Source organism: Eretmochelys imbricata, chromosome 11, assembly GCF_965152235.1.
Source record: "Eretmochelys imbricata isolate rEreImb1 chromosome 11, rEreImb1.hap1, whole genome shotgun sequence".
NCBI classification, from domain to species: domain Eukaryota; kingdom Metazoa; phylum Chordata; order Testudines; family Cheloniidae; genus Eretmochelys; species Eretmochelys imbricata.
This window is the reverse complement of record NC_135582.1, coordinates 331671-349997: the sequence shown is the minus strand read 5'-3', so window position 1 is coordinate 349997 and position 18327 is coordinate 331671. Positions and strand designations below refer to the sequence as shown.

Sequence of the window (18327 nt, the reverse complement as noted above, 5' to 3'; positions counted from 1 at the left end):
GGATGGAGCTTGGCTGTTCTCAGTGGTGGCAGATGATAGAACAAGGAACAGCTGTCTCAAATTGCAGTGGGGGAGGTCTAGGTTGGATATTTGGGAACACTATTTCACTAGGAGGGTGGTGAAGAACTGGAATGGGTTACCTAGGGAGGTGGTGGAATCTCCATCCTTAGAGGTTTTTAAGGCCCAGCTTGATAAAGCCCTGGCTGGAATGATTTAGTTGGTGTTGGTCCTGCTTTGAGCAGGGGGTTGGACTAGATGACCTCCTGAGGTCTCTTCCAACCCAAATCTTCTATTATTCTAAAAGAATCAGCTGAGGAGATCGCTGGCCTGGTGCTGTTAATTATTAGTAAATCCTGGAATAACAAAGAAATTCCAGAAGGGTGGAAGAATGCTAATGTGCTAGTATTCAAAAAGTGCAAAGGGGATGATGGGGATAACTGTAGGCTGGTTAGCTTGACATCGGTCCCAGGCAATGTAATGGAGAAGCTGGTGTGGGATTCAATTAATAACAAATTAAAGCATTGGAAAATAATTAATACCAGTCATCACTGTTTTATGGAGAATGGTCTTGCCAAACAAACTTGATTTAATTCTTTGAGATAACTGCCTCGATGTATGTTTGACTTAATATTGCACAACATTCTGATTAAAAAAGGACACTGTACAATATCAGTGGTGATTGATTGATTGGTGATCCCTCGATTCAAGGATGATCTTTACCATGGATTTACATATGGATCCTGAGATGACTCAGGAGTCCAATCCTGGAACCGCAAATCCACCTGCAGTAGGTACAGACATTTTGTGGTGGGTCAGCTGCCTGCTGGGAGAAAGTTATTTCTTTTTCCTTCCTGCTCTCCCTCTTTTCAGCTTCGAGGGCAAGGCGCTTCTCCTCGAAGCAGGCCACTGCCTGATGGAGGATAGGATGCCATTGGGGTGGTTTGGTGGCTTGCTCTTCCCAGCATGTGATATCCACATAAGTTTTCTTAAGATGCGCTTTCAGTGTGTCTTCGTAGCATTTCCTATGACCACCACAGGATCTCTGACCATAGGTGAGCTGAGAGTAGCGGTCTTGTTTTGGGAGGTGAGAGTCTGGCATCCGCACACAATGTCCGGCACAGCAAAGTTGATGGAGAAGGATCATTGCTTCCATGCTGGTGACCTTGGCTTCAGAGAGGATGCTGGCGTTAGTGCAGCGATCTTGCCACTTGACGCAAAGGATCTTCCAGAGGCATCGTTGGTGATACTTTGCCAGACTCTTTAGGTGCTGTTGATAGGTCACCAAGGTTTCATATCCATAGAGGAGTGTACGAACAACAATTGTCTCATAGACCTGGATCTTGGTGTCCTGCCATAGGTCATGGTCCATGAAAACACATCTGAGCAATTTTCCAAAGGAAACACTTGCGCACTGGATTCTGTGCTGGGTCTCACTGTCGATTTTTGCATTTTGACAAAGTTGACTACCGAGGTAGCAAAAGTGCTCGACTGTCTCCAAAGTCTGTCCCTCAATGGTTATTTGTGGTGGGTCATGTGCAAGGCCTGAAGCAGGTTGATAGAACACTTTAATCTTCTCAATATTGAGTGAGGCTCCGGTAAGCTTGTGCAAGAAAATCCAGTATGGGCTGAAGGTCATTCTCAGTGTGCGCGAGGATAACACAATCATCAGCATACTGAAGATCAGTAACGGACACCCTGAAGACTTTAAATTTTGAGTAGAGACATCAAAAATTAAAGAGCCGCCCATCCATTCTGTATTAAATATCAACTCCGCTGGGGAGGTGATCTTTAACAAGGATCAAAATGACTGCTAAGTAGATGGAAAACAGGGTTAGGGCAACAATGCATCCTTGCTTAACCCCAGTTTTGATGACAAAAGGTTCCTTCTCAAGACCATTACAGAGAACTGTGTGGCAGTCATCTGATAATGGAGAAGTCTTAGGACCTTAATACATTTTGGAGGGCAGCCAAACCTGGCCAGCACCTTCCACAGGGCTTCGTGATTGACAGAGTCAAAGGCCTTTGTCAGATTGATGAAAGCCATGAAAAGGCCCTGATTTTGTTCCCAAGATTTTTCCTGGATTTGGCGGTCAATGAAGATCATGTCGGTTGTCCGACTGGACGGTCTAAAACCACACTGAGATTCCAGCAATATTTCCTCAGCAAGGGGAAGTAATTAGTTTAAGAGGATACGGGCAAGAATTTTCCCTGCTGTAGATAGCAAGGCAAAGCCTCAATAATTTCCACACTCTGACTTATCTCCTTTCTGAAAGATTGTAACAATGTTAGCATTTCTCAAGTCTTCTGGAATCTTCTCATTATACCAGGTATGAAAAAAAAAAAGTTTGTGGAGCTTCCCTACCAGTTCTTCACCTCCAAACTTATAGACTTCAGCTGGTATGCCATCTGGCCCTGCTGACTTGTTGTTGTTAGTTTTCATAGTGGCTCGCGTTATTTCTTCGGGGGCGGGGGGGTCAGCAAGAGATTCCTTTCATGTCGTTGAGGTATAGATTCAATAGTGGCATCAGAGACAGTTGACTCACGGTTCAGGAGTAACTCAAAATGCTCCTTCCATCTGGCTTTGATGGCTTCGCTGTCCTTAAAATACGTTGAACCATCTTGGGCTCGGAGTGATGTGGGTCTATGGGAACATGGGCCATAAATGGCCCTTATTGCCTGAAAAAAACCTCCTCATGTCATGTTTATCAACATAAAGCTCTATCTCCTTGGCCTTTTCTTGCCACCACTTATTTTTGATGTCACGGATTTTCCTTTGGGTTTTAGCCTTAAGTTGCTTGTATGACTCTTTCTTCTGCTGGTGTGATATGTCATTTTGCCACATGCGATGAGCTTTTATTTTCTGGTCAAGCAGGCCCTGAATTTCAGCATCATTCTCATCAAACCAATCTTGGTGATGGCGGGTGACATAGCCAATGGACTCAGCACATGCAGAGAGAATGGCAGTCTTTAATCCCTTCCAGAGATTTTCATTATCATCAGCTGTAGGCATAGCAGCCCCTATTTGGGGACCATCATCTTGTTGTGGTGAAGGGCTTGCGTGTTCCAATGATCCTCAGAGCTAAGTTGTCGGGAGCTTCATGTTTGTGGTAGGGTTTCCCAAGGTGAATAGGTCTAAGGGGAGGTCCCAGACAAAGCATGGTCCAATCCCCCAAGTCCTTAATGGTGGATCAGGTGGAAGAGGGTCCTCGGATCTCAACGGCTGTGAAAGTGCATGAAGGCTGCAGCAAGTGGAGATCTCCAGTCGTCCTGGACTTTCTCTGCCACTGGGCCTCATACCTCCAAGCTGTCATGATTGTGTGGTCACTGTAGGTGCACCAGCTTCCCCACGTTAAAAGAAATCATGCACAGGCTTCTACCATGGGAAATAATATTTTTCCGAGCCCTGCAGTGACGGACTAGTGGTGACAGGGACAGGGACAGGATTAGTGAATCTGGCAGTCCCTAGCCACGAACCTGCACATAGGCGGCGATAGATGGTCATCTGGCACCTGGACTGAGATGGGTGCAATTCAGCAGCTACTATCGTGACTGAGCAGTCCTCTTTAGGCTCCCCTGTTGTCAAGGCTGATTCCCCACTCTGGCACTTTCAGTGCAGAAAGTGAGGGCCCGCAAGGATTCTAAAAATTAATACTGGCCACTTCAGGCTGGAATAAAACTCCCAAGGTTACAGCTTTTTTCTTTGACCTTGGATGGGTAGATGCTGCCATGACCCAAGCGCAAAAAAACCCCCTTTGAGAACCCAGGAAGAAGCACTTGGGAATTCCTTCCTGTGGGGTATCCACAAGCCCCTTCACAACCCCTCCTCCGGGGAAGAGCTGAGAAAGAAACAAAGGAAATCAGCTGTTGCCACCAGCTAATTAAACAGCATGTGCATAGACCTCTTAGGACACAAAAATCCAATCTTGTTCTTAAAAAAGGTAAATTTTATTAAAAACCAAAAGAAAGAAAATACATCTAAAAACTCAGACTATTGCTAAATTTTAAAAAGAACCACTTATAAGGATTAAGCATCAAAATAACTTCCTTGAGGTCCAACTTAAAGGTTACAAGCAAAACAAAAGCACCTGGGGTTAATACAGGGGAGTCCACAAGCCATAAAGAAATAAGAGACAAACCTAATCGCATCTTCCTAGATATTTCCTGATCTACTTACATATCGGGGGTTTCAAATGAGTAGTTTCTAGGGATGATTTGATGATTTTTCATTCCTGGCTCTGCTCTGTGTCCCTTCTCCGGGAGAACAACCACAGACAGACAAATGGGGAGTCTTGTTTCAATTTTAAAAAGTTCTAGCCTTCCCATTGGCTCTTTTGGCCAGGTGCCCACTCACTTCCCTTTACCTGTTTCAGAGTAACAGCCGTGTTAGTCTGTATTCGCAAAAAGAAAAGGAGTACTTGTGGCACCTTAGAGACTAATCAATTTATTTGAGCATGAGCTTTCGTGAGCTACAGCTCACTTCATCGGATGCATACCATGGAAACTGCAGCAGACTTTATATACACGCAGAGAATATGAAACAATACCTCCTCCCACCCCACTGTCCTGCTGGTAATAGCTTATCTAAAGTGATCATCAAGTTGGGCCATTTCCAGCACAAATCCAGGTTTTCTCACCCTCCACCCCCCCACACAAATTCACTCTCCTGCTGATGATAGCCCATCCAAAGTGACAACTCTCTACACAATGTGCATGATAATCAAGTTGGGCCATTTCCTGCACAAATCCAGGTTCTCTCACCCCCTCACCCCCCTCCCAAAAACCACACACACAAACTCACTCTCCTGCTGGTAATAGCTCATCCAAAGTGACCACTCTCCCTACAATGTGCATGATAATCAAGGTGGGCCATTTCCAGCACAAATCCAGGTTTTCTCACCCCCCCACCCCCATACACACACAAACTCACTCTCCTGCTGGTAATAGCTCATCCAAACTGACCACTCTCCAAGTTTAAATCCAAGTTAAACCAGAACATCGGGGGGGGGGGTAGGAAAAAACAAGGGGAAATAGGCTACCTTGCATAATGACTTAGCCACTCCCAGTCTCTATTTAAGCCTAAATTAATAGTATCCAATTTGCAAATGAATTCCAATTCAGCAGTTTCTCGCTGGAGTCTGGATATGAAGTTTTTTTGTTTTAAGATAGCGACCTTCATGTCTGTAATTGCGTGACCAGAGAGATTGAAGTGTTCTCCGACTGGTTTATGAATGTTAGAATTCTTGACATCTGATTTGTGTCCATTTATTCTTTTACGTAGAGACTGTCCAGTTTGACCAATGTAAATGGCAGAGGGGCATTGCTGGCACATGATGGCATATATCACATTGGTGGATGTGCAGGTGAATGAGCCTCTGATAGTGTGGCTGATGTTATTAGGCCCTGTGATGGTGTCCCCTGAATAGATATGTGGGCACAGTTGGCAACGGGCTTTGTTGCAAGGATAAGTTCCTGGGTTAGTGGTTCTGTTGTGTGGTATGTGGTTGTTGGTGAGTATTTGCTTCAGGTTGCGGGGCTGTCTGTAGGCAAGGACTGGCCTGTCTCCCAAGATTTGTGAGAGTGTTGGGTCATCCTTTAGGATAGGTTGTAGATCCTTAATAATGCATTGGAGGGGTTTTAGTTGGGGGCTGCAGGTGACGGCTAGTGGCGTTCTGTTATTTTCTTTGTTAGGCCTGTCCTGTAGTAGGTAACTTCTGGGAACTCTTCTGGCTCTATCAATCTGTTTCTTTACTTCCGCAGGTGGGTATTGTAATTGTAAGAAAGCTTGACAGAGATCTTGTAGGTGTTTGTCTCTGTCTGAGGGGTTGGAGCAAATGCGGTTGTATCACAGAGCTTGGCTGTAGACAATGGATCGTGTGGTGTGGTCAGGGTGAAAGCTGGAGGCATGCAGGTAGGAATAGCAGTCAGTAGGATGGAAATTGTTGAAATCATGGTGGAATTCCTCAAGGGCTTCTTTTCCATGGGTCCAGATGATGAAGATGTCATCAATATAGCGCAAGTAGAGTAGGGGCTTTAGGGGACGAGAGCTGAGGAAGCGTTGTTCTAAATCAGCCATAAAAATGTTGGCATACTGTGGGGCCATGCGGGTACCCATAGCAGTGCCGCTGATCTGAAGGTATACATTGTCCCCAAATGTAAAATAGTTATGGGTAAGGACAAAGTCACAAAGTTCAGCCACCAGGTTAGCCGTGACATTATCGGGGATAGTGTTCTTGACGGCTTGTAGTCCACATCATGCACATTGTGTAGAGAGTTGTCACTTTGGATGGGCTATCACCAGCAGGAGAGTGAATTTGTGTGGGGGGTGGAGGGTGAGAAAACCTGGATTTGTGCTGGAAATGGCCCAACTTGATGATCACTTTAGATAAGCTATTACCAGCAGGACAGTGGGGTGGGAGGAGGTATTATTTCATATTCTCTGTGTGTATATAAAGTCTGCTGCAGTTTCCATGGTATGCATCGGATAAAGTGAGCTGTAGTTCACAAAAGCTCATGCTCAAATAAATTGATTAGTCTCTAAGGTGCCACAAGTACTCCTTTTCTTTTTCCCTTTACCTATGCACGCAGTCAGACTTTTTAACCCTTTACAGGTGAAGCAAGTAGAGAACAGCTACTAACAGGGATTTTATAGCTAACTGGCTGGCAGGGTGTCCATAAAAGGTAGCTACCCCCCTTCATTTATCACACCTCTGCTCATCCCACATGGGGAGAGGGCTAGAAAAGGTGCCCTAAGCCTAGGCTGTCTCATACACTTCTGGCTGGATTACCACATCCAGTGGGATCACTCTGCCGGCGGTTGAAGCTATAAAAAGACAGTGACTTTTGCTGCATAGAATGTTCGCACCCTAATGGATAACAAAGATAACATACGGCCAGAAAGAAGAACTGCTGTCGTCGCAAGGGAACTTGTGAGATATAACATCAGTGTCACTGCCCTGAGTGAGACAAGGTGCCCAGATGAAGGTCAACTGAAAGGAGAAGGTGGAAGCTATACGTTTTTCTGGAAAGGAAAATCTGCAAAGGACAGGTGCATTGATGGTGTCGGTTTTGCTGTTAGGAATAAGTTTGTCATTCAGCTTACAGAATTGCCGGTAGGAATCAATGAATGTCTTATGACTCTTCGTCCTGAGCTCAGCAACACTCATATGCCCCAACACTTGATTCTATCGCGGATATCAAGGAGCAGTTCTATACAGATCTTGACAAAGTCTTGACCAACATTCCCAAGGAGGACAAGATCATTCTCCTTGGAGATTTTAACGTTGGTGTCGGGCAGGAGTCAGATCTCTGGAATGGCACTATTGGAAAAGGAGTAGGAAAAGCTAACTCCAACGGCATCCTCCTCTTGAGCAAATGCTTTAGAAAGTGGCATGATTATCACGAACACCCTCTTTAGACAAGGTGAGAAGTATAAGACCACCTGGAGACACCCTCGCTCCAGGCTGGATCCATGGAAACAAAATACATTATAACACAAATACAGAGTTGTACATCCAGGAACAAGGAATGCAGGCCACACCCACAGAAATGGGGCCTGTATCCTGGGAAGCAGTGACTCTGAAAAGGATTTAGGGGTCATAGTGGCCAAACAACTCAACATGAGCTGCCAGTGTAATGCTGTGGCAAAAAGTGCTAATACGATCCTGGGATGTTGTGACATTGTGTTGTCCTGCTCCTGTCTCTTGTCTAGCCACAAACCACTCAGACATTCTTCTGGTCAAACATCTTGTGCATTTTATTTACGGTGTTCTTTCCACATGGCCCTTACAAACTAGTGACGCTCTGTACTTATCATGGCATACATTGCCTAGCTCACTCCACCAAGGATAGGGGAGACAGAAGGTATCTTCCCTCAAAAGATCGCTCTTGGCTCTGACTCTCAAAAGCCTGCCAGTGTCTGTCTTTCCCTCACGCACTTCCTTCCTGTGCTAGTGAGTTGTAGCTCTCTCCAGCCCATCCCCAAATATATCATCTGGGCACAATTTTGCCATGAGGTTTACTCCAGGGTGACCCAGTGATCAGAATGCTAGTACAAGTGCTGTTGGCCTGCATTCTGTCACAGATGCATAAACAAAAGTAGCGAGTAGGAGATGATTTTACCTCTGCGTATGGCACTGGTGAGATGGAGTTTGGAACCCTGCCATGGGTGGTGGGTATAACTGGCCAGGTGAGGCTCTGCCCTCCAGGCAGGGGGAGTTTCGGGGCTTCAGCCAGCCTGGGGCTCCTCCAGCCAAGGTGGGAGGTGCTCAGGGCTTCGTCCAGCCTGGGGCTCCTCCAAGTGGGGAGGGGGCCCTCCGGACTTCAGCCAGCCCCGGGCTCCTGCGACCAGCAGGAGGGCAGGGGGATGGGGGCTTGTGGCTCCGGCCATGGGAGGTGAGCAGGGCAGGGGGGTCTTGGGACTCCAGCTGTGGGGAGGGTGCAGGTGGAAGGGGCAGAGCTGGGGACTAGTCGCCCCAAAGGGGGGCTCCACCTGCTGCCCATGAATGCTGTGTCCAGTTCTGGTACCCACATTTTAAAAGGATGTTGAAAAATTTGAGAGACTGCAGAAGAGAGACATAAAAATGATTGCAGGGCTGGAGCAATTGTGCTCTTCTTCAAGTGATGGCCCTGTGGGTGCTCCACTTCAGGAGTCGGTGCGTTGATCGGAGAATTTCAGCAGCAGTGCCCGTCTGGGTCGTGCATGCACGGTTCCTGTCTCGTGGCACCGCGGGTGCCTCATCTAGCACGTGCAAACCGACCCCCTCAGCTCCTTCTCAAACATCCTCCTCCAGAGACAGAGCTCCCAGTGGTGTCCCTACTAGCTTGTTACACACTTACAGAAATAGTTAAAAGTTTATAGTTAGTTACTAGTTGGTTACTTATCCTTCCTTGTGTTAAAAAATATTCTTTATATTTCCCTCTCAGAACATTAGGGTCTACACTGGGGTCCAACCACTCCTATTCAGCTATGCCTGGTTCACCAGGATTTAAGTGATGCACATCATGCCCTGACACTGTCTGTGTCAGATGGACATTCACTCTGCATCCTCATGGCAGATGAAATTCAAAGTTGATAAATGCAAAGTAAAGCACATTGGAAAACATAATCCCAACTATACATATAAAATGATGGGGTCTAAATTAGCTGTTACCACTCAAGAGAGAGATCTTGGAGTCATCATGTATAGTTCTCTGAAAACATCCACTCAATGTGCAGCAGCAGCAAAAAAGCAAACAGAATGTTGGGAATCATTAAGAAAGGGATAGATAAGACAGAAAATATCATATTGCCTTTATATAAATCCATGGTACGCCCACATCTTGAATGCTGCATGCAGAGGTAGTCACCCCATCTCAAAAAACATATATTGGACTTGGAAAAGGTTCAGAAAAGGACAACAAAAATTATTAGGGGTATGGAATGGCTGCCATATGAGGAGAAATTAATAAGACTGGGAATTTTCAGCTTGGAAAAGAGATGACTCAGGGGGGATATGATAGAGGTCTATAAAATCATTACAGGTGTGGAGAAAGTAAACAAGGAAGTGTTATTTACTCCTCTTCTTAACGCAAGAATTTGGGGTCACCAAATGAAATTAATTGGTAGCAGGTTTAAAACAAACAAAAGGAAGTATTTTTTCATACAATGCTCAGTTAACATGTGGAACTCCTTGCCAGAGGATGTTGTGAAGGCCAAGACTATAACAGGGTTCAAAAAAGAACTAGATAAGTTCATGGAGGATAGGTCCATCAATAACTATTAGCCAGGATGGACAGGGATGGATGGTGTCCCTAGCCTCTGTTTGCCAGAAGCTGGGAATGGGTGACAGGGCATGGATCACTTGATGATTCCCTGTTCTGTTCATTCCCTCTGGGGCACCTGGCATTGGCCACTGTTGGAAGACAGGATCCTGGGCTAGATGGACCTTTGGTTTGACCCAGTATGGCCATTCTTATGTTCTTGTGCCTTGGTGAGTCACATATTCCCAAAAATGTGCTCACTGCAGCATTCAGAAGGCCAGACGGACACTGCTACTGAAATTCTCCAATTAATGGTGCAGGGACGCACTGACACCTAAAGTGGAGCACCCACAGACACACACATCTCGAAGAACCTCAGTTACTTCACAGGGTGAATAACCTTCTCTTACAGTGACAGACTAAGGGCTTGTCTAAACCGAGAGTTAGTGCACAGAAAACTGGGGTGTAAATATACAGCACACTAGCTTGTTGTGCACTAACTGGCTCTGTGGATTCTGCCACTGTGCACTAGAAGTTTCATCATGCACTTTGATCTAATGCTGGACGGAGACCAAAGCACGCAACAGAACTGTTCGTGCATGGCAGCAGAGTACATGGCCAGTTAGTGCTGTGGCAAGGAAGTGCCCTGCAGACTTATACCCACCCTTCCCACACACTAACTGTCTGTATAGGACAAGCCCCTAAAGGGCTCCGTCTGTTCACCTTGTCAAAAAGAGATGGCAAGGTGACTTGACTCCAGTATCTAAATACCTTCCGAAGGAGATAATACAGGACATTAAAGGGCTCTTTAATCTAGTGGAGAAAGGCGCACACACACATTTGCGGCAGAAGTTGAATCAGACAAATTCACATTAGAAATAGTTTAACCGTGAGAGTAATTAACCCTTGACACAAACTCCCAAGTGAAGTGGTGAATTCTCCAGCTCTTGATGGCTTCAGATCCAGACTAGAGGTCTTTCTGGAAGAGGTGCTTTAGCCAAACACAAGTTATTGGGTTAAAAAGGGGGAAACTGGGTGAAATTCTCTGATCTGTGCTCCACAGGTGGTCAGAGAAGATGAACTAATGGTTCCTTCTGGTCTTAAACTCTATGAATCTATGAGGTTATTTTGAGGGGAGCTGTATCTTAGGAGCCAACTGAACGAATGGCCCTAAAGGTACACCACAATCTGTACCCCAGGCCGTCAACTGCCATAATAAGGGCTTGTCTACACACTGTTTTTGTACCATTTTATCAGTTAGAAACTTGTATAGTTAAAGTGGTACAACCCTTCGTGTGGAGGCAGACCGTTATAAAGGTCCATCAGTGGCTATTAGCCAGGATGGTCAGGAATGCAACCCCATGTTCTGAGTGTCCCTGAAAGGCTACTGGGCTAAACGGACCTTTGGTCTGACCCAGTATCGCCATTCTTATGTTCTTATATCTTTATACTGGTATAGCTTCTTGCTGTGAATGTAGGGACTGTAAATACAAGGCACCTTTCTACCAGTTTATCTGTGTCCACACTAAGGATCATGCTGACTTAGCTTTTTTTGTGAGACTCCAGGACATTGGCTGCTAGGTGTCACTGTCCTGGTGACTGGATTTGCCATTGTCTTCTCCAATGCTCCATTGCTATGGGGACCGGACCAGACCCAGACAGCTCGGTGACACCCACACCTACGTCTCCTGGCCTGCTCTGAGAGGTCTTTTCCACCCACTGGGTAACAACACAGCACATAGGGGAAACTGAGGCACATACTGGACTCATAAAAATATTATAGAACAGTCTCATTTCGTCACAGTAGACCAGGGCTACGTTTCAAGCCTGTTTGAATGTGCCTGTTAATTTTATAGCACTTTAAAAAATGGACTGCTTGGTGGCTGGTTCTTGTTGGCTTTCACTAGCTGAGATAAACTCATGTCAGTTCCTTGTTGATCCTGCCTCTATTTTTTCCCTAGCTGCAGGGCAAAAATACACTATAAGAGCCAGCAGATTTTTAAATGAGGTAATTTGGTGGGGGCTGCATCTTAGGAACCTCTTGACCAACTGCTCCCAACCTGGCTTCACTAACTGTACCCTGGATCCTCAACTGACACAGTAATGTTCAGACCAATCTCAGTAGGCATGTGGATTTTAGAGCACTTTGAAAAATTGGCTGTAAACAGAAACCTCTGTGCAATCTTAATGATTGCACTGCAAGGGCTACCTCATACTACATTTCCATCCCCATCCGAAGGTTTATGTCAGGAGTGTTGTCAAAGCAGAGAAAAGAGACTTTATTTGTCTTTTCAGTGACAACTGAGATTCAGGTTTATGTTTCAATTCCCTCAAGCTGTGAGGTATGTCACTGTCAACATGTTACCAGGGCATGTCCGGGCAGATGGTGCAGGGAGGTCATATGCCTGAGTGAGAGAGTTACCATGGGGCCTGTGCCCAGGGGCTCCCTTCTCCACGCTAGTGCTGCTCTGGGGCTGCAGTCTCTGTCACTTGGGACTCCTGACTTCTGCCGTGACCTTGTGGTTTTGTTCTTTGCCTCCTGGTAGGCTGTGTGCAGTTCCTTGAACAGCCCACTATGGCTTTTGTCCGGCTGAATGAGGCTGTCTTCCTGGAATCTGTCCTGGAGGTCCCAATTCCGGTCAGGTTCATCTTTGTCCTGCTGGGACCCAGTCAGGCCAACGTCGATTACCATGAAATTGGACGGTCCATTTCTACCCTGATGTCTGACAAGGTGAGGCGCTGGGTGTGCATTCTTGCTAGAGCATGGGGAATAGTGGTATGGTGGGACAGAGGTCAGACACAGGACAGAAAAGCTGCAGAGGCTCTGTACCAAGTCTCTTCTGGACAGGGGTTAGGGACAGGGAGCACTGGGGGGGACAGGTCTTATCAGAGAAGCCAAGCCTGGGACAGGGAGGATGGCCCAGTACAAAAGAAAAACTTTTTCACTAGGAGGGTGGTGAAGCACTGGAATAGGTTACCTAGGGGGCAGTGGAATCTCCTTCCTTAGAGATTTTTAAGGTAATTCTTGACAAAACCCTGGCTGGGATGATTTAGTTGGGGATTGATCCTGCTTTGAGCCGGGGCTTGGACTAGATGACTTCCTGAGGTCCCTTCCAACCCTGATATTCTATGATTCTGTGAAAGAGAAAGACCAGGACTGACATCAGGCTGGGACAGGAAGTGCTAAATTGGGAGGTGAACACAAAAGGAGAGATCCCCAGAAACTTCATTCCAAGAGCAGGAGTGAAGGGGTCCTCAGAGTCTGGCAGAGGAGAAGAGGCCATTGTGCTCAGCTCGTGTGTACTTCCAACATCCAGCGCAAGGCAAGAGGGAGAGTGCTCTGAAATGGCAGAGGAAGAATGAGAAGAGGGTTGATGCTTTTGTGTGTCAGTGCCCAATGCCTGGCTGGCACAGGGAACATGGACGTCAAGAGCTAGAAGTGACGGTGACTGTTGCAGATTATTGTCTAACCTTAGGATTGAATAGTGTGGCAGTGAAACTCATTCTCTGACAAGGAATGACAAAGGAGAGACAATTATAGGCGCCTGCTACAGACATCCAGGGTTGGAGGAGAAGAGTGAGAATGAAACATTCCTGGACTAGCTTTCAGCGTCCTCTTGGCTGCAGGAGATTGTACATAGGAAACTTTATATCCCCAGCTGTTTGCTAGGTAACAAACCCAGCCAGATCGGCGTCAGCACAGAGACTTATAGGCTGCATGGAGTGCAGCTTCATGATCCAGAAGAAGGGAGTCCATCCAAAGAAGCCTGGGGGATCTGCTGGTTATTGCTCAAGAGGGACTGACTGGGACTGTGAGAATAACAGGGAAACTTGATTGATAGGAGGGGAGATTGTCCGAATGCCCTGCGCTCGGCACTAGAATGTTCATGTAGAGCAGGTGGCTCCTTGGCTTCTGAGGGCTCTCAGCTGAAAGACACCACAGAGTGAGGTGCATGGGCCTGATGGGCCGAGCCCTGGACTGGGAACCGGCAGCTGTACTGTTTTAACCCTGGCTCTGCACTCACTTTGTGGGTGGCCCTGGTCAGTCCAGTTCCCTCTCCCTTCACTTCTCTGTCAGTGAACTGGGGAGGATGGTAGTGACGTGGTACACAGGTGGGAGGATTAGCTAGTTAGTGTTGGTGCTGTGCTTTGGCCATGCCAAGTGCTAGGTATCAGAAGGGTGAAGGGCCAAGTTAGCCTTGCCAGGATTTGAAGCTGCAGCTCCATGGAGTCTGTATGTTGCAGAGAGCTCAGCTGTCCCTGACCTCCTTACAGACTTCTAATTCCGTCCTAATTCCCCATCCCTTTCACTTCAGACATGCTCTGAAAGTGGTGCAGTACCTCAGCCATTTCACAGTCCTCATTAAACTCCTCCCTCCGTCGTTAATGGGCCTGCTTTTTTCTTTGCACTATTGTCCCCCTGCTTTCTCTAAACCTCTCTTCTTCCTTTAACCCTCTGGGCAGCAGAAACTTAGACATGGTTTACGCTTGAAAGTTAGGTCAACGTTGCTACAGCTTGCAGAGGTTCACGTCCCTGAGCACTGTCGCTATGACAAGCTAACCCCAGCGTAGATGCGGCTAGGTCAGTGGAGGAATGCTTCAGTCAACCAAACTGCCACCGCTCAGGGAGGTGGATAACCTACAGCAACGGAAAAACCCCTCCAGTGGCCACAGGAAATATTTACACTACAGTGCTAAGGTGGCACAGCTATGGCACCCTGTTGAGCCATAGTGTAGGCATGGCCTTACTCTCCATTTTTCCTGCCCTTTCCTTGCAAGGATTCCCTCTGACAGTTCCCGTTTGGCTGCCTCCCCCATGTTCCATGTCTTTACGCTCAGGTCTCTGAGAAGCCCCTGGCACTGACTGCCCCTTGTGCCTGGCATTCCAAGTTCTTTCGTAGTTTCATAGAGTTTAAGGCTAGAAGGAACCATGAGCTCATGTACTATCACCACTTGTATACCGCAGGCAATTAAATTTCACCCAGATACCCCTTGTTAAGCCCAAAGACCTAAGTTAGACCAAAGCATTTCAGTCCTCAGGAGATGCTGCTGTGTGCCTCAGGGAGAGAACAGGAGAGACCAAGGTGCCATCAATGCCTGAGGCCCTGCAGCGATAGGGAAATCCACACTGCATACTGCAGAGGGAGGTGAACCCCCTCCCCTCCCCAAGGTTTCTGCCAATCTCCCCCAAGGGGTGGAGCGGGAATTCCTTCCCCACTCCAGATCTGGCGTCAGAATGACCCTGAGCATGTGAGCAACACATCTCAATCAGGCATTTAGAAAGAGTACTCTCTGTTCCACCTCAGAACACTGTCCACCGCACTAATGTCCCATCTCCAATTGTGGCCAATCAATGATGCTTCAGAGGAAGGTGAAAAAAACACCCAGAATACATCTGGCCAATAGTGCACTGGAAGAAAAATTCCTTCCTGACTCCTGCAAGCATCTGGGTGAAGCCTTGAAGCATGACATTTGAGTATAGTCATTTTCTTAAGGCAGAACTGCAGATGATTTGAGTATTGAGGGCAATCCAGGCAGCGTTGTTCTCTTGTGCCTTAGTTACAGTGCTTAACAATTCCTAGCCTTTTCCCACAGCACTGATTTCCTCCCTGTTAGTCTGTCAGTGCGGCAGAGTACACAAGATGAGATTGAGAGAACAGTGCTCTTTTGTGTCACATCAGTAATCTGGATTCTGATCCAAGTGGACCAGCGATCTGATCTATTTATGCACCATCTATCCAATTTTTATACTCCATCCATCTCTGTGGTCCCTGAGTGCCTGACTCACCAGTCAATTGGATTCTGAACTAGAAGCATCTCCTTGACTCCTGGCATTTAGAGACCGTGGGGGAAAAGTCCCTTAGAACAGCCTAAAACAGCTACATAACGCTGGTGTGACAGGAGCTATGATACTGGCTAGATGAGCAGATTGCTCTGATACCAGGTGGTAGGGATATCTAGCTAGCAGTCTCACTGGTCTGATCCAACACCTGAAGGAGAAGAGATCCCGGGGAGATGGGATCTGCTCTGGCATGGAAAGTGGGGCGGGGATGCTGGAGCATGTGGATATGTTGGGCTATGGCAGTAGGGCAGGCGCTGTGCAGCTGCAGAAGTAGTCTGGTGGTGTCTTTGGCTTGGTTGAGCCTCCTGTCTATCTTGCAGCTCTTCCACGAGGCTGCGTACATGGCTGACGACCGCCAGGACCTCCTCAATGCCATCAACGAATTCCTGGACTGCAGCATTGTCATCCCCCCATCAGAAGTGGAGGGGAAAGACTTGCTCAGGTCTATCGCTACCTTCCAGAAAGAGTTACTGAGGAAGAGAAAGGAGAGGGAGCAGAAGAAGTCCACGAAGGAAGGGGTTGTCCAGGAAGCTAAAGGTCTCCTCACTCTGTTTTTGGCAGATAATGAATTTGCATCCAGTGTCTCCCTGTCTGCCCTGGGAGGGCACAATGGGGGCTGTGCCAGGGGCACTGGCTAGGAGGCCTCTGCCTCCCCCTTGCATAGGATAAAGCGAGGACAGCTAGTGTGGGGTGAGCTGGGCTGAGTCCTGCAACAGAGATGGGGATGTGTGGGAGGCCCCAGGGGGCTGGCAAGCCCAAGAGGGCAGAGCATGGCTATGGGGAGCCATGGGGGGCGGGAAGCCCAGGGGGGCAGAGCACGGACATGGGGGGGCATCAGGCCCAGGGGGTGGAGCATGGCCGTGGGGTGGGGGTGGAGGGGAAGCCCAGGTTTCATGTGGGGTGTGTAGGGAGCCTGCCGAGCTTTTGCCTCCTGCTCACCTGTTCTGTGGGAGGTGGGTATTTGCCAGCATCTGTCCCCAGGAGAGAGGGGTGGATCTCTTTCCTACATTCCCGTTGTAACCCCCGTACACCATGTCTCCCCAGAGCTGTGTGAAGTGAAGGCTGAGGAGGAAGAGGAGGGGGACGCTGAGGACGACCCATTGAGACGAACCGGCATTTGTTTTGGAGGTCTGGTTCGGGACATAAAGCGCAGGTACCCCAAATATCTCAGTGACATCAGAGACGCCTTGCACAGCCAGTGCCTTGCAGCCGTTCTCTTCATCTACTTTGCTGCTCTCTCTCCTGCCATCACCTTCGGGGGACTCCTAGGTAATGGGCCTGCTTTCTGTCTGCTCTTTGCACAAACTAGCCCGGGCTGGACTGGGGGGCGCTGGCTCTGCCGTCTGAGATTCTGTGCCTGCTCTGGCCTCAGGGCTTCAGCGCCGCTCGCTCAGGAGGCTGCAGCTGTGCTCTGCACACAGCTTGCGCTCTCTCCATGTGACTCGACCTCTCCAGCTCCAGGATTCTCAGGGTGGTCACAGCAGAGCTAGAGAGGGGTTCTACCCTCAAATGTGAGACCCCTTGCCCAGTGCAGGGCAGTTATGTCTGTGCAGGGGGGAGGAGGGGACTCCCTGCCTGTGCATGGTGTATCCGCCCCAGAGTAACTCTATGGGGGACTGCGCTCTCCACAGGGCGGCTTATCACATACACGTTGTTCTCTCTTAGGAGAGAAGACAGAGGGTCTCATGGGGGTCTCGGAGCTGATCATCTCCACCTCAGTTCTGGGGATCCTGTTCTCCCTGCTTGGAGCTCAGCCGCTCCTTGTCATTGGTTTCTCGGGGCCCCTTCTGGTATTTGAAGAAGCTTTTTTCAAGGTACTTGTAAGCCATCATGTCACATGTTGCCCCATGCTTCCTCAGCCATTGCACTGTGCTTGGCTTGCCATGGTTTATCTGATCAGAGGGGCAGCTGCACTCCTCTGACGCTGAAAGGGGTGACTCCGAAACGTTCCTGCAGACTGCTACCATACCACAGGGCACCCAGTGCTGGCCCTGCCCTCCTGCCTGTCCCTTCCAGCTCACCCCAGTCACTTCTGCCTCCTCTCACCATGGTCCACTCCACTGAGCCTGTCTAGGCTTGTGATTTTATTAATGCTTCACAGTGCTGCCCTAGCCAGCAGCCCTGATATAAGCTCCTGCCCAAACCAGGCCCTGATCTGCATTGCTGTGGTGAATGCTCATACGTGCAGCCCACACTCCTTTTCTCAGTCACTTTTTCTCCTCTCTTTTGCGTGCGGATTTTCCAGATTCAGTTAACTGTATCCCACTGTAGCCTGCATCCCATGCAGTCCAGTCCAGTCTCTCTAGGAGAGCAGTAACCACTCACCTAGCATTATTCTTCATTTCTGATGTGGCAGCAGGGGATTTCATATTGTGGTTATTTGTGGTGCCTCTTGCTTATCCCCGAGTTATGTTCAGAGAGGGTCTATGCCAGCCAGTTTGGAGACGTCTCATTCTTGTGCATCTTTACGTTGTGAACTGTGGAAAGGAAAATGTCTTTCAGGGTCAGGTACAGTGGGTCTAGTCATGCTTTTCCACATTTCCAGGGAGTCTGTGTTTCTTGGTTTTCAAGTGCTTTCTCTTATGCCTCTCTATCCCATGCAGAACCTAAGGGCATCACCACAGTCTTCCATCTTTGCCAGTCTCCTGCTGTAGTCTTAGCTTCTTCCCATGTCATTTTGGGAGCTTTCCATTCTGCTTCTGTTGTGTGTTTGCATGTTATCCTTTTTCTCTCTTATTACCTCTCAC

General features: G+C 47.9%; 1 protein-coding gene across 6 annotated transcripts in view; it reads left to right on the top strand.

Annotated features, from left to right (window-relative positions):
* The window catches only part of SLC4A3 (solute carrier family 4 member 3), a 75279-nt gene that overhangs the window by 39892 nt on the left and 17060 nt on the right, over positions 1 to 18327 (top strand). For all 6 annotated transcript variants that reach the window (XM_077829763.1, XM_077829760.1, XM_077829762.1 and 3 more), the window contains 4 exons: positions 12285 to 12469; positions 15901 to 16117; positions 16625 to 16849; positions 17246 to 17394. In XM_077829763.1, coding sequence (XP_077685889.1) covers positions 12285 to 12469; positions 15901 to 16117; positions 16625 to 16849; positions 17246 to 17394 — 776 coding nt within the window. The remainder of the gene's footprint in view (positions 1 to 12284; positions 12470 to 15900; positions 16118 to 16624; positions 16850 to 17245; positions 17395 to 18327) is intronic.